The following is a 26,591-nucleotide window of genomic DNA, read 5'->3' on the forward strand; positions in this document are numbered from 1 at the left end:
CCTTGTCTTGAATAGCTCATGGAGAATCACAGAAATCAAAACTGGGAAAGCCAAATAAATCCTGCCTAGTCCATATGCATCCCCAGGCTGCAGTAAAGCTAACTGATCACTGGTGTTTAGCCCTGTCTGATTTCTCTCTCCTCTTCTAATCCAGGGCGGGATTGGGTGATTATTCACTGAGCCTCAACGGCAGATGCTCAGTCGATGCTAACTAACCATCTCCTTTACAAAGCAATTTCAAAGAGACAGAGTGAGAGACCCTGACCCCTTCCCACAGGGCTGAATTAAAATGAAACAGTTAATTGTATGCCCACAGGGTTCTCAAAGCCCTGTTTTGCAAGAACAAATCACAGGTATTCCAAAAACTCATGTGTATGTTATTCTTCCTCAGACAAAACAGGGAGATTAGAGATGCTGCGAGGATACGTGCTGCGTAACAACAAAAGTAAATTGAAGAGGACAAACCAGATTCTCCTTGCTTCTGACCTAGCGGACGTGTGTGTATCTTGAATCATTTTAAAGCGCCTTTTGATGTGTGCAACTCTCCCCTTTTTTCGCTCCAATCCATTCCACATTGCTGTAAATTCTAGTCTCTTCTCTGAGTTCTTGCCTTGTTACACATACCTTACATTTTTCAAATTGCTTTACAGGCTCCTGGCCACAGGGCCCTCATGGATCAAATATTGCACAACAAAATACAACCCATTAATACTGTGTTTTCAGGTTGAAAACCATGTCTGTTCCCCAGCTGCTATGCTGAGACAGGACTTTCTTTGCTGGTCATAACACTAACTGAATGGGAACTGTATTCTTCAGATCTCTATAGCCCTCTGGCCTTACTATCACCACACCCTCAGTAAACGTGACTCATTCATCTTCTCTATTCATCTAAATGACAAAATAAGAAATAATGTTTTTATTCAAATTAAGCACCGAGTATTTGCTGCTATACAGGCCAGTATAATTGCTGAAGGTTACAGATATAAAACAGTACTATTGTGTTTTAGTAATAACAACAATCCATTTTTTTTTAAAGCTTTTAGCTTTGTATTTTATTTCGCCTAGGATACAGTTACTACTTCACAAAATGGAAGAGTTCCTTTTTTATCCACTCGAGTCACTGTAAAAAATATATTAAAAAATGATGATTTACGATGAATAAGAAGCAATGTGTAGCATCTTTCACCCATAAGGAATTCAAACTGCTACTCAAAACTGTACGCACATTAAGGGATTGTTTCACTCATCCCACCTCTGAAGCTTAATGCAGCAGCTCTTCTGCAGTGTACAGCCAGAGTTCAAGAAGTGAAAAAAGAATTGTCTGTCCTATTGAAACTATAATAGAAAATAAGGAACAATGTAAACGTCTGAGCTGAAACTTAATCAGAGCATTGGTATCCACCAAATAACCAATACCGCAATGCCACAATGGGTGCCAGGGGCACAGAGACAACCCTAGTGCCAGGTTGATGTGCCAGTCCTCAGAGCAAAGAATTTTTCATCAGCAACATCAGCTCTCCCCTGCCTTCCGTTCAGCTTTGCTAACCTGCAAGGAGTCAGGACCACAATTCAGCGTAAGCGTGAATGAAAGAGGAAGGAGAAAGGAAATGGTTTGCTCCTAACTGTAGAGATTCTTACTAAAAAAGTTGATTGAACAGAGTAGAAAGCTGTCGCTTTGCTGATGGATTATTTTAAAGCCATTCCACAAAATTTAATAGACAGTCTCTTCCCACATTGTCCTGGCCCCTTCTGTGATCCATCACATGCACTCAGCTTGGTCCATCTGTTTTGCTCGTCTTTCAAACACGCACCTGCTTTCCCCCATACCATCCCTCTCCTCAGTCAACCAACTGTCTGACATCGTCTCACAGCCAGTACCTGTGACACATCCCTCTGCAAGACCTACATCAGCTAAAAACACTGGCAGAAAGCAACTCACTAACGATGGGTGAGATGTGCAATGAAGGACTCATGCCGCATCTTTTCAAAATCTTTAGAAAACATACACGCACTCACAGCCTATAAAACTGGACAGATAGTTTTTCTTTTCCCCAGTGCTGGCCTGCTTCTGGTCTGGGGGAAAGAACACAGCAAGTAAATCCTTCATCTTCCGAGCTTTCTGATTGCTGCCTTGGTGCCTTCTCTGATCCCTTTCTTTCCCTGTTCACACCACACTTCCCAGGCAGTACCATGTTTCACTGCACCTCTAACAGCAGGTAGCACACTGCAGCCTGGGCCCTAGGAAGAGGTATTCCTCATATTGTCCTGGGGCGGACCTGCAAATCTGTTGCTTTGCGCCTCCGAACCTCTCTGGCTTCTCCCAAAAGGAGATGTGAAGGCACTGGGAGGTGTGTGTCACACCGAGTGTGTGGATGCTGCTGCAGAGGAAGGTATGAAAGGCAAGCTCCAGAGGTAATAGCAGTGGCTACTGCAAGCCACCGCAGAGGAGCATGAACAGAGCCAGCAGGAGACAGCTTATCCGTGCTGTGCTTTGGTCTATGCAGTATCTCAGCCTCTCACTTTCATGAGTGCTAAATTCACACAAAAATGTTTTTTTTTAAACCCACCACAGGCGATTAAGCTGTGATCTAGATTAATTAGCTGCCATATTTCATTTTTAAAATCAGAACTGGCCTGTGCTGACACCAGGGAAACTTACAGTATTTTCACTCATACCTAACTGCCTCTGATTTTTCACACTCCCTAGAACTGAATGGCTGCTCCCAGCCTCATTTACCCATGCCAGGCAGCTGCCTGCACCCACCACTGGAAGCAATTCTGCTGAATCCCTGGGGATGGGTGGTGGGCTGAGGGTGGGGGACCAGGGATCTCCTAATGAAAGTGCTGACCCTGGTGTAATCCATGTGCCCCAAGTAGCATTGCTTCAGTGTTGAAAACAAAAGATTGATGAATTGTATAATGTACTTTTACTGCTGCTAATTTTTCTGAGTGCTGCTGTTTGGTGTCTCCTGGAGGCTAACAGGCCCCTTTGGCCACAGAACAATATTTACTCCATCCTGGCAGCTGGGCTGCTGGAGGCAAAAGATGTGCCCTTGCTCCCCAAGTGATAAGCAAAATACACATCAGGGAAAGGACACATCTGATGGAGGCTCAGCATCACTGCACGGAAACATGGTTCACCTTCTACCTCCTATGCCTGTGAAGATCTTTCACTTTGCACCTTTAAATCCCTGCAGAAAGCAGGGGATAGGCAACAACCTCATTTAAGCAATGTCATGGACTGCTTTTCCAAAACTAATTTCCAAGGTGCTACTCTCCTGGCCAGCACTACGTTGATCCCTGTCTGTTAAAACTGTAGCTCCTCAGAGCTGTTCAATCCACCTCAACAAAATACCTTTTAGTCCTGATGACACTTTAAATAAATGTTGGCTCAATAACCTCCATCCCAAATCTACATCTCGTCCTGAAATCAGGAATTCTCTCAGGGATTCAGTATGTTCACTCAACAAGTTTACACTCCTGTTAGGTTGTTTTATGTGCTACCTTTACAGGAGGAGTCCTAACAGCACCTTCCTCAAGCCAAGGAGGGCTCTGAGACTCAGTTCAGCGAGAAGCACCTCATACAGCCTTGATGGGGCTTCACGGGAGATATCCTTGCTTGCTTTAGTACAGATGGACATACAACATAGTGAAACCATAGTAATAACCAGCAGTGGCCCGTATGAATAGGCCAGAAAACATTTTAAAATTGGCTGGTGGTCCCCAGTTCCTCCCTTTTCCAGCTCACCGACTGTGAGCTTTTCCTCCTGGGGTTATTAATATCTCTATCACAATGACAAAGGTCAGCTGAGTTTTTCCTTTTTCCACGCCAAGCCAGTGTTGCTGTAACTTGCCCCAACCAACGCACAGGACTCCGTTCCCATCCCATCTCACAGCAACGCATCATTCCTGCCATTCTGCCTTGGCGCAGACGTGCGGCACAAGCCTCCCACCTGTGCATCTTCCTTCTCTAGTTGCAGGGATGCTAAACACACTGTAATAAATCTCCTCATCCCAAGGGAACAGCTCTCTTTCTTCAGGCCCCATGACATTACACACAGCAGCTCTTTCCAATGTCAAAAGCTCCATTTCAAAGCTCCTCTGCCCTCTGAAATACCCTGCTGCTCTATGTCTCATCACCTCTCCCCAGTGCAATTTGCTCCCAGCAGCACCTGGCTTTCAGGTTCCCCACAACGGGTGCAGGAGGCAGGCTCCGCTTTCAGCCAGCGATAGGAGCCATGACAGGGCTGTCAGGTGGAAGGAACCTGTGTGTTTCTGTGGGCAGGCTTGACATATGTGCCTCTTCCTCACCTTGCAAAGATGTTGCTGACAGCTTTCACTTTTTTGCAGACAGACAAAACAAGACGGTCTGCAAATCTGAAGGAAAGCCCATTTCCAGTTCAGTGGCCATGCAGTGCATACTGCATTAAAAAGCTGGGAGAGAAACAAAGCAGTAGTTTTGCAAGGTTTGACCCCAATTTTTAAGCAAATCCTTATTCAATTTTAGTGACAGAAACCTGTGCATGTGCTAGCAAAACCTTTCTTCCTCCTCTGTGATCTCTCTTTCTCCTAAAGCTGTATTCAAATTCCAGCTTTCTGCAGAAAGAAATGGCTGTTTCCAGTGTCTGTTCAGTAAGTTAAATGAGGAAAGTGGCGAAACAGATGTGTCCTAATATGTTTCAGACAGAAACCTGAGTCACACAGCAAGATGCAGCTACAGTGACTGAATTGCTGTCCTCAGCTTTTCAAGTCACCATTGTCACAGCCTGATCTCAAGCTCCATGAGACAGACCCTTGCTTGTCCTTCCTCCAGCTCACCATCTCCAATCAAACACACCTCCAACAGTGTCCAGTGGAAGTACACTGCTTACAGCCCAAAATGCTCAACATCATTCTGAACCATCAACTCTCCTTTGGATCTCTTGTCTAGAGCAGTAGAGTATTGCTGGCATTGCTTTTACATTTCCTTGCAGTATCGGAGTTCTCAGGATACTACAGTATCAGATGGTGCTAACTTAGATTTCCTACCTACAGAAGAATTTCAGGGAGGTTTTACTTGAGGCACAATTTGTTAAATTTGCCTTCCACTTTTTCTTGATTTTATCTATTGCTATAAAGATGCAATTGCTGCTAAGCTTGATGGCATTACATAGATACCTTAAAAGGAGCCTGCAACCAGAGTCAGGTCTCTTCTTCCCAGCTACCTTGTTCTAGTCTTCTTTCTCCTTTGCAACGGCATTCTTTCATGAGTTTCATTCTCCTAAATTTGGCAAAGAACAATCTCATCTGGAACTCTCTGGAATTCTCTGCATGCTGGAATGCTTCTTTGAAGTCCTGCTTTACTCACCTCTGCTGTGGTTTTATCCCGATAACATTCTTTGCAACTTCAGCGAGTTCACACTTCACCTCCTCTCATACCTCATTCGGCATTTTGTCCTCTGTGCATTTTAGCAATGCATCAAACTGCTCCCCAATTACCACTATGTAGCCTTCTCCAACATACTCCAAATTATTCCCAAAGGGCTGAAAGAATCATTTCATGCATTAGAAGCATGAAACCTGAACTCTGAAAGAAGCAGCCGGTGATCTGATGCACTAACAGCACCTGGCAGTTTTATGGAAAGAAAATCACTAGCTTCTACCCTTCCTAAAGCTTTAGTCCTCCCCCCACCTCCCACTTCAATATGATTTCTTATATTGGTTCCAGGCCTATCTTCCTCTACTATGATGTTGAGCTGAATGGCCTAATATTAATCTTGTGCCAGTTGTACACTGGTGTATCCCATCTGATTCTCAGTTACTTGTTATTTACACAAGTAAAAATGACAGCAGATTTGGATCCAAAGTACCTTAAGAAGACAGTTTTAAAAAGCAAGTTCCCAAACACACTCAAAGCTTGTAGATGGCTTCTTCATCTTGTGGCTTCTGCATGTCTAGTTTCCCATATAAATTCTTAACACCAGCCTCTTCCTTCAACAACAGTGACAGCATTTCATGGTTGTTAGTTGCTCTCAGAAGATGAAGTAACCTGATATAAATTGCCTATTGCTGCGAGTGAAACAGAACCTGTTAGCACAGTACTCACTCCTAGAAGGCAGCAAGTACTGACTACATTATTACAGGTAGAAGGTATTCTATCATGGTAGAAGTCATTTTAATATGGCATCCTCCTCAAAATTTGTCCTCTACAGCTGTTAAAAGCTTTTTCACTGGTTCAGTAGTCCACATCATGAACAGTGTCAAATCCTTATCCTAACTCTCACACTAGTGATGCACCAACGATACAGTGCGACCACTCAGATGTCATTCTCCCAGAAGAAACCAATGACGACTAAGAACAGAGATCAAAATAATGGCAACCCCCAAATGAATGAATTGTTCCCTGTTAAACCTGCATTTAATTGTCGCTCACTGCTATTCATTTACTCTGTTAAGAAAAGAACCCTGATAAACTAGCTACTGACTAAGAAAAAGATAAAGAGGATATTTGAAACAAATACCTCTACGTATTTGTCATATTGTGATGTGGACAAGCTGTACTCTAGACTAGATGATAAATTCCTGTATCTCCTGATGAGACACAAGAGATGCTCTTGACGAACCAATTGTAAATCCAAGACATACCTGTCAGTCTTGACTCAGGCTGCAAGAGCGCAGAGATTCAGATCCCAATGACACAGTTATATTCCCAGCTGTCAATCACCTATGTGGATGACATCAAGATACACTGCCAGGGAACCAGGTAGGGGATACTTCTCTTCCATGTAGGTTTAACCTAAGTGTACCCAAAATTTCTGTGTGTCACTTTATTATGAAGAAACTGACGAACCAGAGAGAGTTTTAAGACACCATAAAATGATTGGGTAAACTCAAGTATGAGGAAAAAATGTCAAGAGGCACAACAAGAGAGCATGAAGCAAAACATAGTAGGGTCTGAACATAAGGAAACACTTTTTCACTGTGAGGGTGACTGAGCACTGGCACAGGTTGCCCAGAGAGGTTGTGGAGTCTTTTGTCTTGGAGATACTCGAAAGCCATCTGGACATGGTCCTGAACAACCAGCTCTAGGTGGCCCTGCCTGAGCAGAGGGGTTGGACCAGATGACCTCCAGAGGTCCATTCCAACCTCAACCATTCTGTGATTCTGTGAGAAAGCAAAAGATTGCTTCATGTAGGAAACACTGTGCAAATACACAAAAGATGTACTACTATAGTCATATATTTCTCAAAGACTGCAGGAAACTCATATGGGAAACACTAAGGTTTCTCCTCTTTCCTCATCAAGCTTCTTTACCATGAGATCTCTACAGACAGTGGAATCTGCCTTCAAGCGATGTGATGACAGCATCGAAACACATACTAGCAAGATGCAGAAGGGAGTGCGCAGAGTAGGACCCATCAGGGATGACAAGAGTGTCTCCCTGGAGGCTCCACGAGGTCCACAAACATGGAAACTCTTTCTTAATGCAGTAACGAGAGCACTGCCAAGATGCCCAGGAGAAACCCGCATGTACTTTTTAGAGGACAAAGTAATTTGAACGTTTTCAAAAAGCTGGCCTGTGAATGGAAAGGTGTGATGGCTGCTCTCCAGGCAGGCCCTGCAGCCCCTTTCTCAGCAGCGAGGTGCCCGGCGCACTGTCGGCAGAGCCCTGCAGATGGCTGCAGAGCTCTTCCAGCTCCTACCTGCGCCGGAGCAGTGGGGCAGGTGGAGGCAAAGCCACCGGCCAGTCCTTCACTAAAGGAAGCAAAATTATTCACCTTTCAGAAGAAGGACACTGCTGTCTCTGCTGCCTTTATTTCTACCCAAATCTAACAGCCAGTTGCCTGCAAGCTGGATATTGCTGTCTTTAACCTCCCAAAGATCCTGCATTTGCAAGTTTTGCCACGACGACAGCTGAAAGACACAGATGCTGCGGCTCTTAAGCGTGACAGAGAACTCCTCTTACAGGATGAGGATTTGTTGCTCAAGACACTTTTGTCACCAAGGTTCTGTAGTCCTAGGAAGCTCTTATGGAGCAGATATTTGAAAAGATTTCTCCATTCCTCCTCTCGCCGACAGCAGCCATATCCTCTTCCTCCCTTCCCCAGACCTCCACCTCACTGTGCTGAAGGGCTGGCTCACACAGAAGGGCAGCCTTCTTCCCATACCCACGTCAGGCTCAAGCACTGTCCCTGAAACAAGCTGCCTTTGTACACCAGCTTCCCTTAAACTCTACCTTTAGCTCTGAGACCTTTCAGAAAAATTGAAATCTCCATCACCCTGGATGCCCTCATTCCCCCGAAGACATGTGTCTCACTTTCTTCTGCCCCTCTCAAGTGTTACACAGCAGATCTATGTAGAGACAGGGTCAGGTTTTGCATCACAAAATTCTGGGTTCAAATCCTTCCTCTGTCTCAAGAGGATCTTAAGTTTTTCTGTCCCCATCTTCTGTCATTTAACTCCGAGCACAGGATAGCCTGGTGTCTGTACAGGCCTCTGGCCACGCTATGGACAGCTCCCCAGCACAGGAATGCTGACACACTCACTGGAATTCGGTGCCCAAGTCACATCGCCTTCCTTGAAAATCCCAGCTGCAGTGAGGCAGCAAGGATCGTTTCTTTATGGTATGTATTTATCTGGTCCCTTTTCAATCTACACGTCTGAATCAAATAAATTATCTCCTAAGAGGGACTCGAGAACTTATAATAGACACCAGCTGCCCAACCTCTTTTAATCCATCCAATATTAGACTCGTTAGTCATCAGGATAACAATCCTATTTGCAAATCAGCTACCTTTATCAGATAACCAACGGGACCTAGTACAATATCTATTAGTCCAACAGCATCACCACCAAGATATATAACTGCTTCTGTACAAAAACCTTTCTTCTAATCCTTCTTAAACTCAACAAGACTGATTGGTTTTTATTATTCATGAATTAATTTTTAACTCTTGGTCCAACAGGGGAATTGAATCTATAACATTTTGCTGAGATTGAAGCAAAGTAATAGCATGTTGAAAAAGCAGACCAACCAAAAGCAGGTATTTTTTTCTTCTTTCAACCAACAATTAAAGGTGAAGGGGGACTGCATCTGTTTTTCTCTAAACACCTGAGGGGAAAATTCTAAGGAAAATTAGCGTATTAAAACATGTAGAAATACCGCATCACTATACTATGAGAGCTTTTGGGTTTTTGTTTCATAATTAAGTTATTTTAAAAACGCTGTGGAATTAAATTTGTTCATTTTTTAAAAATAATTCCATGTTAGAACAGAAACTCAAGAAGGGAAATTTCAACATAGATGGTCCATATTATTAGAGAAGTAATGATCGGGGCAGTGATTAGGGGTTATAGTTCCTTCTGCAACGACAGTCCCCTAGCTGTGATTGCTAGAAGAAAAGCAAATGCTCTATTTTAAAATACAAAACACATTTAAATGAATAAAAAGAGAATGGTCAGAATGTAGGTGCTGAAATAAAAAAAACCCAAAGTATCTCATCATCAAATAACCTTTTAAGCAAGGGATTCCTTAAGGGGAAGCACACTATATTTTGTGCCTTCCCAAACCAAAATCACATTAAAAAGAAAAAAAAAAAAAGAAGAAAAAGAAATAAAGGTTTCTAAAATAACCAAAAATTAAACAAAAAGAAAAATTAATTCTAAACCGCTGATTTTTTTTGCTATGGCACATGAGCCCGGCTTCATCTGGATAATGTTATAACTGGATCTATATTCTGCACACCATTTTTCAAATTCCTCTCTGATACTTTATTTAAAGAAAATCTCTGTTCCTCTTTAAAAATCACAAATTCCAATATGCATTGATTTACAAACAAGAAGATCTAACTTGAATTGTTCAGTAGCACCTAACCCTATATAAGCCATAATTATATATGTTCCAAGAGAAACATAAAAATATTTTTTTTAAGCACAAGTGTTACATATGGTATACTTGTACAACATTCTACATTAACAGAACACCTTCTATGCAAGGCTATGAACAGATTTTAAAATTTAGATTAATAAAGACTCAGAACAACCTTGTGGTGAAAAAAGACATACCTATCCTTATTTTTTTTATACATTTATACATGAATGCACACACAGAAATATGCAACCATATGCAGAAAGGCTTGCATATGCATACAGAGACAGAGAGACATGGTATAGGTTACTGTTTAAGTGAAACAGGACACTGTGCAATATTGAAAGAACATGTGTTTATACATAAAATTATGTACTTCATATACACGTGTGTTCTGTTAATTTGTAGTATGTGCACATATACGTAAAACTAAGTGTACACACACCCCCTGACATCCATCCATCCATGCGCTTACTGATCTCTGTACAGAAGAAAACTCTTTCTCTTGTACTTTGACTCATTCTAGTCCTCTAGAGCATGCTTGATGCCACTATGCAACTTGTATCAAATATTCTGAAGGAGACCCATCTGGCATCAGCTATGTAAAATAATACATCCAGACACATCGATACACTTCAACACCATTTGCAAAAGGTCGTATTTGCTACAATCTATTAAGTCAAAAAGAACCCACAAGAAGTAAAACCAACACCCTTCACGAAGCCTAAGCACCGAAATGCAAGTTCATGTGTCGGGATTTCCTTGGCTTTGAATGGGAGTCTCAGTTGTACCAGCCAGCTGTGCCCCCCGCGCCCCCGTCCCTGGTTAGGCTGCATTGCAGGCTGCACATCACAGCTTGGAAGTCACTGCTCGATACGTTTATGTGTTCAGAGAGCCCTGATCCAGCCAGATACCTTTGCACTACCGATGAATCTGATAACAAAAATTGCTTACTAAAGGGTGTCAGACAACAGGCACCAACATTTTTAGTTTCATAGGAGAATATTTTTAGTACCTCAGTCTACCAAAATGACCAACCCCCCCCATCAACAGAAATATGAAAACTACGAAGAAACTGAATTCAACTCTTAGAGATAAAAGCAGAAGCAACATCATGTACATCTGAAAAGTAGCTCAAGGACTGAATTTGTGTGTTCTAAAGAATTAAAATGTTCTTCTTCCTGTACAGCACTTTCTGAACTGTTAAAACTAGATAGCAATCACATACCATACACAGTCCAGAAATAAAGAGAAATAAAATGACAGCAACTCCTGAAAATTGCTGTATAAATCAAAGATAGTTTTAAAAATTAAAAATCAAAGTTCGAAGAAAATGTACACATTGCAAATGTTTATCAACTAATTCTAGCTACGTGCACCAAAAAAAAAAATCTAAACCAAATCCCTGAAATCAGTAACATGCTAAGTTCTCCACTGCTGTGTCACACATCAGTGAAAAACACATCTAAATAAGTAGAATTTCTTAAATCAGGAAACAAACAATATGTTTGAGAATGAAATACTTGTCAGGCTGACAATAAAGACAGAAACAACACAAAAGACTTTAGAAAAATAAAATATGTTGAAGAAGAATTCTTTAGTGTCCTAGTGCCCTTATTTTCAGCTGTTTAATTATTTAATATATAAAATGGTGTAAATCTCTGTGCGAAATTTAGTTTGTAATCTCAGCACATCTAAAAAAAATGTACTTGCGGCAATGGATGGAAAATAATATTTCTGTCTGATTTTCACCCAAGTGCTTATACATTCCTAAAATTATCATCTCCATATGCAAAATCATAACAGGAGAATTGAAGATTTTTTTAAAGCTGTTCCTTTGACCTTTCTCTTGAGTAAAAGGACAGCGAGACAATACACTCACCAGCATTGTTCACAGTGACGGCTCCATCACCGGAGATTGAGGGCCATTATTACTAAAGGGAACTTTAACGTGCCAGGAGAAAAAGGGGGAAAAACTAGAAAATAACACTTCTAAATATGCCATATGTACAAAAAGCCTTTCAGAACAGTAGACACAGAGCAACATGAAATCTTCATCTAAAAACAGCTGCAGTAAAACACAGATAACAAATTCAAAACAAAAGGTACTATGAGAAATTGTCTCCTGTTACGCAGGATACTCGAAGCTGGAGGTTCCGCTTCCATCACCCACATTATAAACTATTCTAATTTAAGAAAAATATATGACCCTTATAATACACGGTAAATTCAACATAATTTCTGGGAATGGAAAAGGAAAATCTGGACTGCAGGAATGGGTTCTCATCAAAGGCTCTTACCCTACCAAGGAGAAACTAGAATAGGCTTACTTTTCCTTCCAAGCCTTCAACAGGGTGCAATATTTGTGAGAAGTCCTTACAGTCATGATAAAAATTGTATGAATATGGCCACCTCGCTCTACATTTAAGCTACTTTCTTTCATATACACAAAAATGCAAGAATAAACAAAACTCTGTCCAAAACAAGAACAGTCCTGTCACAAATTTTATTGCAATTTAAGTCCTATCTTAAAAGCAAAAAAGAAAATAAGTAAGAGACAACATTCACACGAAAAAGCAAAGTAGCCGTCTTTGCTTTCCATGCACACATAAGTTTGTGACTTTACGAACGGATTCTGTGTCGTTCACTAAGCCCTTACGGATCAGAAATATTTTTCGTAGGACGACAAAGTCATCCTAAGGGTGACCAGAGTGAGATTTGCCAGGATCCCACAAAATGAACATGATTTCTTACATTATTTATTCCTCCCCCATTCAGAAAGGGAGTGCAAGAAAATTCCAGCTCAGCAGGGACACAGAGCCATCGCAGGTTGTGTGATAACAGCTTGCCACCTGCTTTTCGCAAGTTGTCTTTGCGAAGTGCAAGGGGCACTGAATAGTAACGTTGCCTGTGGTGATAGGAATGCACTGAACAGCTCAGTATGCAAAAGCACTTACTGGTACACAGTGCTCTTCACAAAGGGCATTGCAGAATGCTTTCCAGAGTGTGTCAGAAGTGCTAGGAGAGGAAATATTAGTGTGTGTGTTGCAGGAGGAACGTAAGCACTTGCCATCAAAATAAAAGAAGGTATAAGCAAATACAGGTACAATGCTGCTCATAGGAAAAAAAAAGGGGGGGGGCGGTGGGGGGAGACAGACATGCGGACACATGGGACACAAGGGGAAAAAAAAGACAGGAAACTTAGCAGCAGTCAGACTAGAAGCAGCATTTCTTTTCAAGAACAGCAAGGGTTAAAAGTGGCGTACAAGCTCCGGCCCAGTCAAGATAGGGTCAAATGATGTGCAGTGAAAGTTTCAAGTCCTCAATCCCCCAGAGCTTGTTTGCTAATTACATTTGCAATTACAAACATGACAAATATATTATTATACAGTGTGTTCCACCTTGAGCAGGCATGTTTCTCCTCACGGACAGTCACTGCCAGCAGCCAGACTCTCAAGCACTGGAAGAATCAAAGTGCACTGTGCTCCAGCTGCAAGGATCATTTTGTGGGCATCTTTATTGCTCTGAAGAGACAGGGCAAAGCTTTAAAGAGAGGCGGCATAGCAAGGATGGAAACAAACACAAAGAATAAGTTACTACAATTTAATTCCTAAGTAGTAAAACTCACCAGGTCAATAGGTATTACTAATAAATACTACTAAATTACATTCTGTTCCAAATGACAGGTACAAAGCACATCACACATGCAAGCTACATAGAGATGACTACATTCACAACTCAAATGCAGCTGATATCAGGAAGACAGAAAGAAATCAACATTTTCCTTTTTTTTTTGGCAAGGTCACCATAGCTGAGTACTGCTAATATCTTCTTTGCTAAGTCCCTTTGCTAAACAATCATCTGATTCATAGTTTGCCGTGGAAGCTTTGATCTTTCCCTCTTTTTCCCCCCCAGTTTCTATAGCAGCATTACCTAGGAACCTCGCCGCTGGGTACCAGACAGATGCTAAATTTACTTGCCCACACTGCATAAACTAAAAATTCTGTTGTGCTCCCTGGCTGTAAAGTTACCATCAGTAGCTCCATGGAATAAAGGACAGGTCTGACTGGGAAGAATTTCCTAGTCTCTGCAATCTACAGTGGAATTGCTGACATGTAACACTAGCTGCCGCTACGAGCCCCAACTCCTAAACTGAGGGGCGCAACTTAGCAGAAGTTGGGCAAAGGATTTTGGCTTTTAAATCCAAGCTTTGTCACTATCTTTTTTTACTTATACTATTTCTTTCCTTAATTAAATCCTTCTTAGGCATTTTAAACTCTTTGGAGAAATTCTGCTTTACTCCCGGCAGAACCTGTAAAGTCTATCTAGTCTCAGGTTTAAACCTTTTACCATCCCCTAAGAGAGTTTGTATCCTTTGAGCCCTGGAAAAACTGGTAAAGAGACCCACTGATAAAATGCACACAGTTTCTTACTGAATTGAAATTATTTGAAGAACACAGGAAATTCAGAGCAGTAGTAACAGCAGAGAAACGGGGCTGTGGAGTAACAGCGGAAAGGGCACAGAGAGTAGAACAACATTCTCTTGGAGAGGAAGAAAACGGGATACGAAACGTCTGTGACAGCAACTTTCTCTGATCCAAAGTCTTTCCCCTCTCAGGCTAAATGCAATATTTATTGATTACTTCAAATCAATACAATGAAAAAAAGCCTATTTTTAAAATAGATTGATCTTTCAATATTTCTCAATAACTGATAATGATTAGATCATCTTTACTTTTACAAGTGGAATTGGAAGAGGAGGGAAAAGTTAACACAAATACTTTAAAGGTCCCAATTTCCTCATCGTTCTCGTGCTTGATAATCTTAGTATACCAAGACCCCGTTCTATGATTGGGAACCTTGTCAGGAACCCAGTAACTAAGCCATTTCCCTTACAGAGGTTTTTCCAATTTATTCTGTCAATAAAATAAACAACTCCCTCCCCATTCTCCCCACTTAACAACCCCTCCCTATCCCAGACTTTCAGAGATACTCAGAGCTGACAGTTGCATTCAGCCTCTCTGACTCAGATTTCCTCCCATTCACAGAATATGGAGATTTCCAGTAACCTCTGAAATCAAGTCACATTTCCTCAGCCTGTGCATTAGAGTCAGTGACAACAACTTTGTTAATTCTCTGCCGCAGGGTCCGGAATTCGCTCCTTTATTGATTTAAAATTCCAGCGTTATACCTTTCCATCCCTCTATCAAATATATCACTTATTCCTTTCAACTTTTTTCTTCTGTTCATAAAATAATTTTCATTTTTATCAGATCAGTGACTCACGTGTCTGTCTTGTACATCAGAGGAAACAGTGTAAGAGACATAGCATCTGGCAGGATGCCCTCATTTGCCAATGATTTTTATTTTCCCTTCATGACAGTTCCTTGGTCAGTTTCTGTCTGTCACGTAGAATATTAATTAGAAACAGAGATGGCAATTCTGTAGTCCTATCAACATTTCTAGTGTCAACTATAACTAGGCAGAAAAAAAATATCTCTGGGATGTGGAAGTTAATTTGGGAAAGTAAAAATGTCGTGTTTCACTCTCCTTTGAAACAGCCTTAGATTTGTTTATGTGAGAGACGCAACACCAGTACGCAGTATGACCATACATATGTATGTGCATATACCTACACATAAATATTTATAGATTCACACATGTGTTTGTGTGTGAACATAATCACATCTTTTATATGTCAGAGTATACATTTGTGATGTCTGCACACACATTCCGTTCCCGCTGTACTGCAGACAGACATTGTCAGTACAGTGTAACTAATGTATTCTCACCATATGCCCTCACCTGAGAGACAAACTGCAGGTACAAATCATCGTCTTTGTTAGTTTCCCAGTTCGAACTCATACAAAAGCTTCTTCCTTGGAGCTGCATCACCTACCCCAGGAACAATTCTCCCAAAGGTCAGTACCAAAAGGTAGTAAGCAGTTGCTAAAGAGTGGATTCCTATGCAAGAAATGAAATACATATGCTGCCTTAGGACAAATGCACAGAGCATCAAAATTAGGAAGAAACATTTTCCTACTTTCTCTGCAAGATTCTGCACTGAGGGAAACTACACAACCCGCTGACCAGAACTTCCGCAGGTTCCTGGTGTAATCGCTCAGATCAACACATGCACGCAAAGGAAAGGGAACTTCCACTGCTTGAGAAGACAAATCCAAAACCTGAAGAGTGGGATTAGGGACAATGAATTCCTTTGCTTACTTTTTGTTCAGCCTCTTCTTGGGTCTGACTGTTACAAAAATTAAGTTCTCCTTAAACTCCAAGGTGAAGGGAGTCACCTCTTCTCTCCTTTGCCTTGTTCATTTTCTCTCTCTCTCTCTCTCAGTAACTGAGAGGTGAAATACAGTTTCCAGGTAACTGTATGGATCACTTATTGAGTGATCACATCCACTTCTCTTCCTACATTCTACTCTTCCTCCTATTTTTTCCTATAGTTTAACAAGCAACTAAACAAGAGGCAGTTTGCAATATTTTTAAATTGACTCCTAATTTAAGGTTTAATTTGACAAAAATTGCTGCTCAATAATTAAAAGCAGTACTAAAAAAAAAAAACTATTAAATTTTTTTCAATGGCTAACAGTCAGAAGAGTAGGTCAGTACAATAGGATATTATGTTCACATAGCTAGGTAGCGATACAGGCACAAATGCAATACCCGTATTTACATTATATGTTCACAATATAATTGTGTTACAATGGGAGAAAAAAAATAGCTAAAGGGATATACAGGGCCAACTTTTATCCTCAGCTACAGGAATGTAATCTGAAATCTAACCTTAACAAAACCAGAATGTAAACCAAATCAGTACCTGACACACTGTACATACACCTTTAAATACACTGCATTTTTAAGGCTTCTTACATCTTTTCCTTCCCTCAGTAACTTTTTCCAGACTTAACCCTACTTCCCTGCATTATTGTACTCCTTCAATTAAAAAAATATTTTAAAAAGAGATTGAAAACTAGAGGTTGAGGTATTTTAAATGGTATTTCTCTGTCTGTCTTCCCCAACCTCAACAATGTTAAAGAGAAGGTTAGCTGGCACGCAGAACTAAGCCAAGCACTTTTCTAAACAAAGAGCTCTCCAACAGTTTCTCATCTCAAAAAGAAGCACTGTGTGTCTACTGTAAAGCCGTAGGCGCTCAGTGGCACTTCCCCCAGGGCCACCTTCATCTGTCTACTCAGCGGCCAAAGAGTTGTGAGTATGGGTAAGGTGCACCTGACATTCTTGAGAGCTGACTGAGAACCAGTGGAAAAGTGAAAGAGGTAAACAGTAATACAACATGCTGATTACTTCTTACTATTTTCATGTTGTTTGAGTTCCTTTTTTCAATTCCAAAAGTAGAAAAAATAAAAGGAAAAAGTTAAGAGATAATAATAGTAAGTGATGAAGATCTAGCTTTTGATTATGGCATTTTGTGCCTTTCTTTTTAATGAAGGTAAATGCACTTTCTATTTTTGCCTTAATATTAAAAGACTCCCAGCAGCATACATAATACATTTCCCTTAAGAAACTGTTTGTTTATTTTTAATTCAAAATGGAGCAGCCACAAGTGAAGCACCAGTGGGGAAAAGAAAATCACATGGGTTAGGTTATTAATTTCTATTAACAATACTAAGTCTCATTTTAATGAAACTGCTGGAAGCAGGGGAATGAAGGAAGAAGAAGTGAATGTAAGGACAGATGGAATATCAGGAAACAAGAGACAGAAAGACAAATAAAAGACAACTGTAGTGAGGAAAGAGGGGTAAGTATCATTGTGGGGGTTTTGTTTGGGTTTAATTGTTTTAATTTTACTAAATACAATTGTTCTTAAAAGCAATGAAATAGGCAAAATTACTTCACTCCCTCCTCTGATGACACCACAGACAGAACCTGTGTAGGTGACACAGAGATTAACATGCAAACACACAAAAGGGGAGAGACTGCGCAGGGTGAGATTTATCAGAGAGGAGAAATGCATTTAAAATTAATTGCACCAGTCAGCTGGATGCAAACGCTGAGAAGATTTTGCCTTGTTTCCTAACTTCCCCAAAAGGATCAACCCAAACTTAACATGCTAAAGTGATTTTAAATACAGCATTACCAGGCACAGCCCACTTCGGAATACAAAGAGCAGTAGCAGGTGCTAAGGTATCAGCCACCGGTCCCAGCTCGGGATGTCTGCTTGCCAGCCCTCCGACTCACTCCACTCTTTCCCCGGGCAGGCTATCCAAACAGAAAACTGTGGGAAACTAGATTTCCACAGGGTATTTCAGGTGAAAAACGGTCCTTTTTTATAAAAGACAGTGCTTTAACGGATCTACTTTGTGGAATTTTAGATGAGTATCTCTTTACAGACATCTAGTAATTCATCTAATAAAAACCCTAGCACAGACGGAAAGTAAAACTGCGCAGAAAGGACTGCCAGTGCTCACTGTTAGCTGCCTGTTCCTAGGAGATGAAGCGTTAGAGGGAGAAGTTACAAGGCAAGAAAGAAACACACCAACGCACCGACCCCCCGGCGCGCTCCTCCGCGGGCTCTGCCGCACCTGCCGGCGCGGAGGTGCGCATCGCCCTGCCCGCGGCCGCCCGGGGCCAGCCGGCCCCTGCGGTGCCCTCCGGGGCGGCAGGCGGGCGGCTCTGCGGCAGGGAGGCAGCGGGACTGCGGGGTCGCTGCCCCGTCCCGCCCGCAGCGGGACGCAGCGCCGGTCCCAGCCCGCCCCCGGCCCGCCCGGTCCCGGCACGGCACGGCACACTCACTGGTTGTGGTAGCCGAGCGGGTCGGAGATGCACAGCTCGGAAATGTCCATCAGTCCAGTTTGAGCATTCCCGGTTGGAAGAGGGGAAAAAAAAAAAAAAGGAAAAAAAAAAAGGAAGGAAGAAAGGAAAGAAAGAAAAAACACGAGAGAACAACTAAACTGCAGCGGGGAGCCGCGGGGAGCCCCGGGCAGAGGAGCCAGCCCGAGCCCGGCGGCGGGGCAGAGGCGGCGGGGAGGCAGCGCCGCTCCGCTCCGCTCCCGCACCCGCGTGCGGACACACTGACGGCGGCAGGAGGCGGCGGCGCGCAGGACACGGCCACGGGGGATTTCGCCGCCCCGAGCCCCGCTGTAGCTTTAACGCCGGGAGACGAATGGAGACGGCAGGGCGGCTATTGGCTCCCGCGCAGGGGCCGGGCTTGGAGCGCGGCTGGGGGAGGCACGGCCGGGGGGGGCCGCCGGACCCGGCACCGGCACCGCAGCGCGCCCGGCGGCACCGCGCAGCCCCGGCCGCGGCAGGCGCCGCGCTTCCCCGGGCCGGGCGGCGGGGCGTCCCGGGCCGGGACCGGAGGAGTTGGGGCAGCGTGGCCCCGGCCCCGCGGGGTGCAGTGCGGCGGGCGAGCCGGGCTGACCCCGGCACTGCAGCTGGGGCGACGGGGCCGCCGGCAGCGCGGGTGACACGGCATCGCAGCTCCCGCCCGGGGCCGCCGCGGGAACGACGGCAGCGCGCGCTCCCGTTGCCTCTTGCCCGCTAACCAGGCTGGCGTGGGCACCGGCTGTGGAGTTCCGGGTTAAGCAAAACCTTGGGGTGAGGGGTGCTCCATGGACTATTTACAACTATTCGCAGTCCCGCACGGGCAGGCCGGCGTGTCAGCCCACCCAGACAGCGGTCCGCACGCACAGCACAACGCACCAGCGTGCCGCTTTGTCCATGCGTGTCACAGGCACCCTTAACACAAACACATGGCTCCACATACACACACTTCGTGCACAATCACAGAGCCACGTCTCACTGACACGGCCTCGCCACTGTACTCTGACATTGGCTTTGCCATACACAAACTAATATGTGCAAGCAGAAGAGCGCCTGACCCCTGTTCCAAAGCAGTGTAATTCAGATGTCACTTCAGTGCAGCTTATGAAACCGCTGGAAGAAATCCTGGCACACGAGATCAGAATCAGACGCTCAGGATAACAGAGTGTATTCCCAGGCTCAAAAAACCCATAGATACAGACCCTCAAATTTTCGCAAACATCAGAACTGGCACACACAACTAGCCTCATGAAAGACACATTTTCAAAGCTCTGCATATGGATCGGCTGCTGTTAAGAGTCAGTGTGCTTTCACAATTCCCACACACATTTTCACACTCATACAATTCCACTGCGTATTTAGAGCGACATACAAATACCTTGCTGAAGATCCCTCTCCATATACATACATGAGCCCCTCAGGCACGTGCCTGGCTCACACAGAGGTGCCCTACAGGGTCTATTCGTCCTTTGCTACCTACTCTCCACCTTCCAAACTGCACTCATACAAACCTCATTTGTCTCTCTCCTGTGCTACTCCTTCATGTTTAAATATCTACTGCTCAAATAAATAGAAATATCCTTAGCAGATAAACAAGAACTAGAGGCCTTTTAAAAAGGAAAATACAAACACACCTGGATAAAAGCTTCATTCTCTTATGCCAGGCAAACAAAAAGAAAAAAGTAGGAGCTAAGAGGATACTTCTTAGTATAAAACCAGAACCTGAGGCAACGCCAGGAGAAACAAAGGGCAGACCAGGGCTTTTCAGATGCTGGGGGGTGGTGGTGGTGTGATACAGCATAGAAGAAAATGCAGTGTGGTTCAGCTATAAACATGACCAATAAACATTGACTAAATTAGGCTAAAACTTCTCATACCACCAGAGTTTGTAGAAACTTGAGAATACTCAAAAAAAAAAAAAAAAGAGGAATGTCCAAATTCACAGGCAGTGTAAACCGTTCCTGCTTTATTGAAGTCTATCAGCGCAACTTCCTCACTACCTTCTCTACCACGGATCTTAAATGCCACACAAAGTAATGGTATGCCCTAGCGTGCCCCAAGGCTGAGTGAGGACAAGCTGTGTGATTCTGATCAACTATCTTCAAGACAGGACAGCCCAGGGATGCAAAAACTGAGGTCTTTCATGGTGAAAGGGTCACAAGAAGATGGCACAGAAAGCAGGTTGATTTAGAAAATGGGAGAGAGAGAGAAGACTCATCCACAGTTTTAAGAGTAGAGCAGAATCTGATTACTTGCATGTTGCAGGTGACACCGTTCAGGTCATACATCTTTCCAGGAAGCAAAAATAATACAAGTAGAACATACACACATAGACCTTTGCCCACCTAAGTGATATATCAGCCCAGAGAAACTCTAAGATGCTTTAAATGTTGAACAGACAGGAGACAAGAACTATAGTAGGGCATTAGCATTAGTAAGGCCCAAGGCTGTAAGCAAGGAACCTTACCAACCACATCGGAGAACACCTGACCCAAGCAGAGGCATGGAGGAGGAAACCAGCACCAGTGTGTTTCCAATAGAAATCTGAAGTCAGGAAGAGACTCACTGATGACCTAGTTGCCCCATTCAGAAGGTTCCTGATACGCAGTAGCAAGAGAGACTAGAGGAGCCACACAGGGTCACGGTCTGGGCAGACTACACATTGAGAGCAGTTGGGGTGTTCGCAGTGAGCTGATTTTGATGGAAAACAATTTTCTCCAGAAAGATGCACCCTGGCTGGATCCTGGCTGTGCAGAGATTAGCTCTGGTGTGAGCTGTCAGTGAATGGGAGACCAGGGTGGAAATGGCCTGGCAGGCAGGTTGGGCTCTCCCAGTAGCTGATGTTTTAATTTTGCACTTTAACTTTTATCCAGGCTGAGGTGAGGCAAGCAGGGAGCCATGTGATTGCCTGGCACAAGGTCCACAGGGCTGAATTAACTGATATAAACAGTACAATGGTGGGTTTGTACTCTGGAAATGGGCTGCTGCTGACAGAGGGCTGCCTGGGTAAGGTGGGTATTTACAGTGTGGTGCAGAAATGTAACATTAATCTCTTCTGACCCAGCACAAATGGAGCTTCCCCTCCTTGAAGCTGTGCAGAGAGGTCTGGCTTTTCCTTTCTGAGAAGGATGGAAAGGAATAGTCTCTGCTGACTGGGCCTGATCTGCTAGCCTGAATTCCCCAAGAAAGAGGACAAGCATCCTGCAGGCTGATTTTGGAACTTAAGGAGGCTTCATCTTTTGCAGACCCCTCTGCCCACAGCACTTGCTAAGCTTTTCTCACAGCTTTAGCCAATTTCTCTTTCTGTCAAAGAATAAGGAAGGAAACAGTGATCTCAACATGACCACCCTTCTGATACATGTGTTTTTTAAAAAAGTACCAGGATGAGGCTAGAAAGGACTGTAAGATTAAGCTGGCAGATCTGAAAGCCAAAACCCTCCGTTTGGGTAAATACAACGCAGAACTGCACATGCAACAACAGCACTAGCTTAACCTGTGAGCACAGCCTTTGTTTGCCATCCTTACCAAATCATGCCCTGGAACTGGTGCTCTCTCACTGTGGGAGGAACAGGAACAGTCCTGGCCACTCAGTCTGTGGCCCCTGAGCAGATCATACCCAGAAGTGCTGTAGTAAGTGCTACCCATTGGGATGACTTTCATAAGGCAGCCTCTTGCTTTTGTAGTCAGCAGTTCTCCTCACACCTGGACCAAATGCAGAGCAATGACTTTCCATCAATGTTAGCTTTGGACAGAGCACAACCAGAACGCTATAGGCTGATGGAGCAATAGGCAGTATCAGTTCCCTGAAACATGCAATCCCTAACCCCAGAAAGAAAGCAAGAATTGCTAAGACATGTCCCTACTTTTGCCTGGTCTTCCAAGAGATGACAGCTGGAGACTTTCCCCCTATCCTTTCATGACTAATCTGTTCTTGATATTTTTTTTCCCACTTTTTTAAAACTTTTATGATGGAATAATGATCAACTCTCCAGCAAGCTGACTGATTGACTGACAGAAATTTCATTTGGTCTAATATAGGAGTAATCTGCAAATCATGCCAAACAAACTTGATTTCACTTGTTGATAAGGTTAGTTTTTTGTGAATAAGGGAAATGCAGCATAAGGAGAGATCTAGTTACTTTTGGGGCTTTGGGATTTTTTTTCCTTTTATGAAGGCCCCTATTATTGTATTCTCACAAGGAAGTCAGTGAAGTGGTATCTGCGCGGGGCAAAACCCATACATAATAATGAGACCTAAGCTGGGCAAAACAGACTTGTGTACATACATTCTTATCTTCTCTGCTGGAGAAAGAGGAGTTCAACGACAAGAGACCTTTCCCAGCCCCTGTCTCATTTAAGGAAACAACAGTTACAGAGAAGCCATTGTGATGAATTTAGAAGACAACCCTTTCACACTTTTGAGGCCAATAGTACTGCTTGGACTTCACACAAGTCACTGTGTTGCATGTCCTGATCCCTCTGCTTTGCCAGGCTAGTAACCCTGAAGAGAAGCTCAGGTCCCCTGAGCACAGTCCCTGATTGCTGGTAGGCTTTTACCACTCCCACATATATCCCCTTCCACGGCAAAGAGCTATCCTAGATACAGACTCTATCCGTAAGGACAAAACAGCCTTCTTTATTTTGCGCCCTATTTTCTATTTTCCCTCACTACACACAGACAAAGCAGTTTGCTCTCCCCAATAAAGGCAATATCTTGTTTTATACCAAACTCCAATAGATTTTTTTCCCTAAAAAAACTAATTGGCGTTATGAACAATATGCTTCTGTCTGAAAGGTATCACCATCGTCACTGCTAAAGCTCAACATCTATGTAAGCAGGAAATAGTTTTCACATTATAATTTTTAAGTAACTGCCTATCTGAACATCCTTAGACATGCTTCAAGAATTACCTAGACTTTAAAACATCTGTGTTATAATTCTCAACCTATAGACTGCCAAACCATATCATAAAGAGGTTATGTGGCTTGCCCCAGATCAATATGAGCAAGTCTGTAGCAGAGCAAGAGTCTGAATACAAGTGTCTTAACCCTTACTCTCCTGCTTTGAATGAGAACCCTCTGTTCCAAAAATGTGACCTTTCATTAAGTTCTGTGCTAGGATATAAGAGTGTTAGGACCCCTGAGATAAGACATAGTCCCTACATTGCTAATGAAAAGTCAAGAATTTCTTTTAATAGCCCCTATTTTTGTAGGGCCAATGCTGTTTTGTGTCCTTCTACACCTGCTTTTGTCTCTGCAGTGTTAATAGCAGGACTCTATTTCCAGAGCAGAACATGTGCCTGGTGACATTTTAGATGAAAGTGCACATGCAGACACACAACACACACAAAGACAAACCAGGCAAAGCCATACTAACTTCTGTAGAGTCCAAAACAAGGCATCAGAGCAAGAGGCAGGCACAGAGTATTTTACCAAATAGGAAAGAATAAAGATGATGGGAAGTAGGAAAGAATAAAGATGATGGGAAGAGAGATACTGTTTTCCAGATTTTGAGGAGAGAACTTACAGTAAGAAATGTACAGAGAGGCAGGAGAGGAAGTTATATACTTGGGATTATACCTTTTGCTCTCTCTTGCATCATCAGTTAGCTGGAGTAATGCATAGGAGTTTCTCCCCTCCTTGCCCAGAAACACTGCAGATTTGTCAATCTACTTCTTAGTCAGTCTTTGCCTAACTTTTGTTTAGCTATGCAGACAAAAACCTTCCTCAAAAAAGATAGGTAATTACAGAGATAGATGGATCTCAGACTTCGAAGGCTTCAAGGGAGAGCTATGATCCAGCTTCAAATTTTGACCTGTTGCTGATTTGTTTCTCATGACAGTAACCCTCACTTGGGCCACTGTGGTCAGGCAGAACATGACAAAGATGTTGACTGGAAAGTGATTTTATTCACTCTGACACCTCTTTCCAAATTGCAGCAAAGCAGAAATGAATCCTTCCCCCTCTATGATCCCAGGTGTCCACAGAACAGTAGCTGGGCTATTTGTTCAGCTACCAGGAGGAAGGAGGGAGGCACAAGGCATCAAGGAATCTTGGAAATACCTCTGTTTAGCTGTTGTCAATCCTCCAGCACAGAGGCATCACAAGCATGACTTTCCTGGTATGGTGGTTCATCCTCTCAGATGGGACATAAAGTCAAACAGCATCTTTTCACCTTTAGCTTTCTCATCACCTCAGTACATTAGCTTCAAGTCTTGTATTGCAAAAGGCCAAGGAAAAAAGTCAGGAGAACAGGGGATGCTTCTTCATTCCTCTAATCTGGGCATATTTGCTACTTCTCTCTCCAAGTCTGTGCATTTTACTCACTTCAGGAGCCTAATATTCACAGTATCAGCTTACTCACTGAACTGATCAAAAGAAGTATATGTATTTTCAGGAGGAAATAACAGTTACTGTTATGATGGAAGCAAAGAATTAAAACTTTTTTGGCATGTGCATTGATAATGCCAAGTGTCTCAATCCAGAAAAGGAGTGGGACTTAAAGAACCAAAATGCTACAGTCACAACTGTTAAGCGAGCATGCCCACTGAGGGCTAGGCAGTGAAGACGGAGGGTGATTTTTCCAAGTCTGCGATGGAAACAGGAACTTAAACACATACAAGATAACTTATTTCCCAGCAACAGCAATGAGGTGGCTGCAGTGGCCCAGACTTTACAGTTTGAATACTATGACGTGACAAAAAACCAGTAAAGTGTGCAATTTCCTCTTACCTGGGTTCTCTGAGCAGGTAACCGAGTCCTTTTGGAAAGTGTTTTAGACAGTTATAAGGAAGCAAAGCAGTGAAAGGAATTTCCCATCCAGGGGATAAGGGATGAAGAAAACAAGGATTAAAGGCCTTCCTTTCCCTGCAGGAACCTCCATCTGGCCTTATCTGGGCACAGTCAATAGAAGACTATTGACTTCACCAGGTCATCCAGGCCAAACACAGAGGAGCTCACTGACAGTGGATCTATGCAAAAGTATTTAACAGTGAGATGAACCTGCAGGTCCCAAGTGACATTAGGAAAACTGATGCACAACAGTCTGGAAAAAGCAGAGGTCACCAGATGATCACGACTGCTCTCCTGGTCACCTTCTCCAGCCTCAGGATATTCCAGTTTCTAATAGCAAGGGTTTTGGCTAGAGCCAGACGTGACAGAGGCTGGCTTCCTTCTGACATACAGCTGGGAGTCTCCTCTGCTCTGGACCTCCAAACAACTCAGTTAAGTAATAAGACCATTCTGAAGATTTTTTTGCTGTACTAACTCTAGTGTTTGAACAGCACTACAGATATTTTTTTTTTTTTTTTCACAACTCCCTCTTGACTTTGTTTATAACTTGAGCTACGTTTATTTCAGTTTCTGGACAAAAGTAAATTGGTGTGATAGATTATTTGATTAGGCAGCTTTGCCAACAAACCCTATTCCAAGCTCCTTAACATACTTTTAACTTCTGAGTTTCATCAACTCTACCTCATTCAGACACCTGCAGTAAAACATGTTAGGAAATCACTGCTCTGTCTACATGTCATTAACATTCAAACACTATGCCTACAGACCATGAATGATCATGGTTTTGTGGTACCTTTTCAAACAAGAAAGACACAGGACAACTCAGGACCATATAAATGCTTTGGCTACACAATATATGCATATACAGTATCAAAAGGGTAGCCATCCACAAAGAGACAGATGCTGGTTAGCAGAAAAAAAGCTTTTCTATGCAAAAGAAATGAGAAGCTTCACTAGCTCGGTCCTACTTCTGTTACGTAGCCCTGCGTACTCCAAAAGATGGCAATCTCGTGTGGAAGTACAAGCCCCTGAGAGTCTTTGTAAAGGCCTTATTGACATGACTTCCAAGTCTTTAAGTTTCTCAGAGATCCAGGCACAGAGGCAGTTGTGGGCAGTGGTAAAGCCTTCTCCTGATGGACCTAAACATGTGTCACTG

The 26,591-nt window shown here is 43.1% G+C and overlaps 1 protein-coding gene across 3 annotated transcripts in view; it reads right to left on the minus strand.

Moving 5' to 3' along the window:
* ESRRB (estrogen related receptor beta) overlaps window positions 1–26,591 on the minus strand; it is a 135,617-nt gene that overhangs the window by 69,233 nt on the left and 39,793 nt on the right. Inside the window, exon 1 of one of the 3 annotated variants that reach the window (XM_056347127.1) lies at window positions 18,614–18,964. The exons of the other annotated variants lie outside the window; for them this stretch is intronic. Coding sequence (XP_056203102.1) covers window positions 18,614–18,663 — 50 coding nt within the window. The 5' untranslated portion in view covers window positions 18,664–18,964. Of the gene's footprint in view, window positions 1–18,613; window positions 18,965–26,591 lie in introns of those variants that run through there. 3 annotated transcript variants of the gene reach the window in all.

Source organism: Falco biarmicus, chromosome 7, assembly GCF_023638135.1.
Source record: "Falco biarmicus isolate bFalBia1 chromosome 7, bFalBia1.pri, whole genome shotgun sequence".
Lineage (NCBI taxonomy): Eukaryota > Metazoa > Chordata > Aves > Falconiformes > Falconidae > Falco > Falco biarmicus.